Raw genomic sequence first — 5258 nt, 5'->3', positions numbered from 1 at the left:
AAAATCAACTAAAATTAAATTAAACAATTATAAACAAATAACAAAAATCAATATAATTTCAAGCAAAAAAAAAAAAAAGATTTGATTCAACCACACTTCTACACTTCAGTAATATTTCAAAATGTAAATAAATTAAAACAGATTTTTTTTTTAAATTGTATGAACAATATATATAATAAATTTAGATAAATTTAAAAAATATCAATAAAAATGAAAAATTAAAATATTAATATAAAAGTCATTTGTCATAATATTTTTTGTAATAGTTTTGTAACCTCATATATCTTTAACACTTTGATATAAACGAGATGATCAAATAAAATACCAATCATATTATTTAGATGATAAAAATATATCTAAAAAATTAAAAAATTAAATTAATTGGGACTCAATTAAAAATTATAATAATTTTATGTAATCATCATACAAAAACATATAATTAAAAATAATTAAATTTATTTAAAACTTGTAAATTAAAAGTTAAAAATTAAAATTTTTTAAATTGTATTGAAATTTAAAATATAAAGTTAAAATTATAGGAAGAAAATTAAAATGGCCCGAGAGAATGAATTGAATTGGTATATATTATTAAGTTGAGAAAAACACATTTAAACCCATTTTCCAAAGTATAACACATTTTATAGTGAGGCGAGGGAGGAGAGAGTGTGGAAATGGCGACGAGGAGCAATGCAGAGGGTGATGGTGGGAAGAGTAACAACATCGTATGGAACGAAGCTTTGCAGCGGTTCGAGACAGAGGACAAGGAGGCGTTTTTGGAGTACGTGTTGAGAGAGAAGGGGAAGGTCATGGATTTGGTCCACACCTTTGTGCCCCCTTCCAAGAGAGGTCTTGGCTTGGCCTCCCACCTTTGCGTCGCTGCCTTTCACCATGCCCAATCTCACTCCTTAATCGTCATCCCCACCTGTTCCTATGTCTCTGTAAGGACCTAACTTTATCGTTAGATTAGATTATACCCTTTTGCTTCTTCTTTCTTATTGTTTCCTCTGTATGCTTGTTTTCATAAGTTCATTGATATGGCATGAGAGGGTTTTAAGGGTTTGTCTGTAGATCGAATCTTAATCATTAGGGTGAGCTCTTTTGGTATAACTAGGAGGTATCTGGATGTTCTTGTTTCGCATTCAAGTAATCTCCTCCTATGGGTTAAAGGACAAAGTGTCAAACCACATGTATCTACAATAAATGATAACCAGGGTAAGCTTTGACACAAGGTAAGGTTGTGGCTTGGTGATCGGTTGGTCATGGGTTTGAATTCAGAAACAGTCTCTTTGCTTAAGAAAGGGGAAGGTAGGTTGCGTACTAATACCTTCTTCTTTACATCTACAAATTGAGGAGTCTTTGATACCGGGATATGTTTGTTTATAAATTGAGGAGTTTTCTTTACATTTGCAAGCCCTTCACTTTAGTATGTGATCTTGCCCTGCATCGGCAACTCTTGTCTACTTGGGAAGAAAAATGTAGGTTCAATGCTATGCATTGCTTTACCAACATTCCATCATCGAAACTGTATTCTTCAATTATCCTTGATGGTTTTCTTGATTCTCAACTTGAATGGGGGTTGAGGAATCCTAGCAGCAAATTGTTGTCTTTGTCTGGACTAGACAACGTCAATTGGTTTTAGTTTGTAAGATTTATGTGCGAATAGAAGCAATCTCAATTATGAGCGCCATTGGCCCCCAAGCTCTTTGCTTTGTTACAAGGTTTTAAAATGGTTCGTGACTATGATTTTGGGGCACAATTAAGGAGCTAAGCATCATAAACTCAAGTTTAGATCCAGTATATAGAATTACAGTACTACTGAATTTGGTTGTTTTGAAGTATTCATATCAGAAGCTACACCTATGGATAATTTATAACGCCTGAAAGTTGGTTAGCTGGTAACTAAGAACTGCAAGACAAAGTATAGCTTGCCACGGATTAAAGGCATTTCCACGAATTTAATTGAAAGCTTTATTTGTATTGTGTTGTCTTATACAATATGGGTAATAAAGTCTTACCCAAAGTACAATACAAATTCATAAAACAGGATTATTAACTTTACATCAATAAGCAATGGTCTTAGCTTCGCAGCACTTTTTTGAAGGACTTTTTCTTATCATTTTTTATATGTATTTTAAACGTATCCAAACGTATCCGTGTCAAATACGATCTAGACAAAGATATGCAGGCCTGATCCGCCCATCAGTAATTCTATCAGAGAATTTAGGGTTAATACTACTAAACTTAGTCTGAAATAGAAGCTTGATAACCCTTATAACCTGAAGTTCAAGGATATGTAACTCACTTGACTTAACTATTAAGTATAGTCGTGTGTATTGTCTGATTCTACACAGTTTTTGTAGTGAGTCATATGACACAATATTTTTGCTGAACATTGGTTTAGTAAAATATGATCGTCTTAGGATGTCTTGTATTACATTGTTCTTGGTGGGATGTCTTGTAAAAGTCGTCTACACCCAGGAATAGAAAATCATCTTAAGGTTGCGTTTGGTGAAGACTATCTTGGCATTGGCTGATGAAAGTCGTCTTGTCACTGGTCTATCTTATTGTGTTGTTTTGATTACCCAATTATGTCTACTGTTATACAGTGTCTAATGTGTTCAGGTCTGGTGTTAAGTGTGAAAACATTTGTCCCACATGTCACAGTTTTTGTTGAGTGATACATGGTGTGATTCAAGGGAAGTTAGTTATAGGAACTTGATGTAAAACATGACGTTGATTGTTATTATGGGAGTTGTAAGTGAGTGGGCATTCACTATACTCAGAGAGTAACAATTGAATTGTAATCTCTGTTAAGTTCATTTTGTAAAACGAGAGGAGAAGAACTTTTATTGAGTGATACACAATGTGATTCATGGAGAGTTAGTTATTACTGTATTGTATAAATAGGAACTTGGTATAAAACATGATGTTGGGTGTTATTATGTGAGTTGTAAGTGAGCAAACATTCACTGTATTATGAGAGTAACGATTAAGTTGTAATTTTTTTAAGGTCTTTTAGTATAATTGAACTACATTAAATTTTTATATTTTGATTCTTTTTCCTTCTTGCTCCTTTAGTTTTGTTTGTTCTCATTCTTTGTAATATTCGTGTGATGTACGTTTCTATGTATTCGGTGAAGTTGTCAGGTATAAAATTTTCACAACAGTTTTGATTATCATTCCTTCCATGAATCAATCATATTTTCAGTAATATCTTTGAAATGGTTGCCATAACTCCTCATTTATCTAATGTAGCGGGCAATGAACTTATATGTGTAGGTAATGAGCTTGAAAATATAATTATATTTTTTATACTTATTTTCCAAAATTGTGACTTTTACCTTTGTCTTTGCAAGAACACCGTTGACTCATAATACAGTTCTTAAAAGGTTTAAACCTCTTTTTGGTCCCTAAATTATAAGCGGATGTTCAGTTTAGTCCCCGTTTTTAAAAATGTAAATCTTTAGTCCCTAAGTTATAAAAAATGTATCAAATGAGTCATTTTTTGACTTGAAATACTGTTTTTGTTTGTTTCTTAACAACTGCTACATCTTTAGATTACTCTGATTTGTTTCTTAATAATAACAGCAATTTAGATTGCTCTTGGTACTTTGACCATGAATATCAAAAAAGGACTCATTTGATACATTTTTTATAACTTAGGAATCAAATGTTTATATTTTTAAAAGCGGGGACTAAACTGAACATCCGCTCATAACTTAGGAACTAAAAAGAGGTTTAAACCTTCTTAAAATGTGGCAGATCCAGTTTTACATTCTGGTATCACAAACTTTTTACACTTAGCACGTGTCCATCTTCGTTGTGCTTTGGTAAACTTAATATGGATCTTCCAAAAAAGGGATTTTGATAACAAATATCCTAATATCATAAAAGATATAATTGAATGTTTTTTTGTTTTAGATGTTGAGTCAGGTCTAATGTGTATTTGTCATTAGTTATTCTGAATTAAAAACTTATATTGATATTGAATTTTCTGAATTAATGTGTGATAATGTGTATTAGCTCACCATTGTACTTATTGTATTGTGATTATGCTTTGAGGTTAGAAATATTAGTGAGTTGAAAGTTAATAAACAAGGTAAATAATATATAAGAAAAAGAATCAACAAGTTCATTGTGTTCGAATTTTGAACATGAATGTAGTTTATGTTCACGTTTTGGTCTTTTAACAATTTCTACTGTTTTGCAGGACACATTTCTTCCCCGGAACCCATCTTGGAATTCTGTCGTGTACTCAAAAGGAGGCAAATCTAGTATCTGAAACTTCCAAGCTCCTAGGCCAGGTTCTTCTGAGGAACCGTTTGTATGATCATTATTATCTGCTAAACTTCTTAATTGGCTCTGTCGTTAATAATAGCAACACTGTTTTATGCTTGTAATAAATAACCTCCCTTTTATAAAAAAAAACTTGTGATTATTGGTCGCCAAAGGGCATTCCTTATCACTAGTGTAAGTAAATTTTTTTATATTACTGAAATATTTATATTAAAGGACCTCAGTTCTAGGAGACTCGTCAAACATGCATTCATTTGATCCATACAAATTTGGGACAAGAAATTCTATATGCAAATTACTCCACTTTTCTTTCATTCTTATTATGTTTAATTATTTATCTGGTTGTCCCAAAATGTCAAGATGGTCATCTACTATTTTTTTTTTTTTTATCAATTTGGTTCTGATTTATAAAAAAGTGATGCAATATGGTGATTTTCATTCGCATTTTATAGACGGTGTTAAATTCACTGTCATTTGCGATTTTTTTTTTAATTTTTTGTTTGGATTTTTTTTCATACACACTTCAAAGTTGTCATGTGTTACCTGAAGTATGATAGGGTGTTAATAGTCTGATGCAATAGTAATATTGTGACGTGACATTATCATATGGGATGGACTTACTTTAGTTTTTATATTTGTTTTTTTATTTAATTTAGACTTTTTTTTATAAAAATGAAACAATATTAATTTTTATTTAAATTGTGACAATTTTTTTTTTTTTATAATTCATATGCTCTTATTTTCCTTAAAATTAACATTCTTATTAAAGATTTATGAAAAATATTTTTAAACTAACTTTAAAATCTTTATAAATTTGTTTAAAATCATGGTAATTAGAGTTTGAACGTGATTATTAAATCTAATACAAAATAAAACACGAATTATTCAACATAAACAAATTAAAATTAATAAGTTAAATAGAATAATTTTTTAATATTCAAATTTGAGTTCATATACTTATA

At 30.6% G+C, this 5258-nt stretch overlaps 1 protein-coding gene across 1 annotated transcript; it reads left to right on the top strand.

Annotated features, from left to right (window-relative positions):
• Positions 1 to 616: 616 nt before the first annotated feature.
• LOC106764328 (acetyltransferase At1g77540) lies at positions 617 to 4438 on the top strand. The gene is made up of 2 exons (XM_014648611.2): positions 617 to 938; positions 4211 to 4438. Exons 1-2 carry the CDS (start codon positions 672 to 674, stop codon positions 4280 to 4282), a joined length of 339 nt encoding a protein of 112 aa, XP_014504097.1. The 5' UTR covers positions 617 to 671; the 3' UTR covers positions 4283 to 4438.
• Positions 4439 to 5258: the final 820 nt, after the last annotated feature.

The sequence above is a fragment of the Vigna radiata genome, chromosome 6, assembly GCF_000741045.1.
Source record: "Vigna radiata var. radiata cultivar VC1973A chromosome 6, Vradiata_ver6, whole genome shotgun sequence".
In the NCBI taxonomy this organism is placed as follows: Eukaryota; Viridiplantae; Streptophyta; class Magnoliopsida; order Fabales; family Fabaceae; genus Vigna; species Vigna radiata.
This window is presented reverse-complemented; position numbering and strand designations above follow the sequence as displayed.

What these genes read in the sequence shown, in the direction of transcription:
- LOC106764328 (XM_014648611.2), top strand. Translation starts at nt 672, where the DNA reads ATGGCGACGAGGAGCAATGCAGAGGGTGATGGTGGGAAGAGTAACAAC. An exon ending in CCACCTGTTCCTATGTCTCT is followed by an intron (nt 939 to 4,210) that starts GTAAGGACCTAA and finishes ACTGTTTTGCAG; the next exon opens with GACACATTTCTTCCCCGGAA.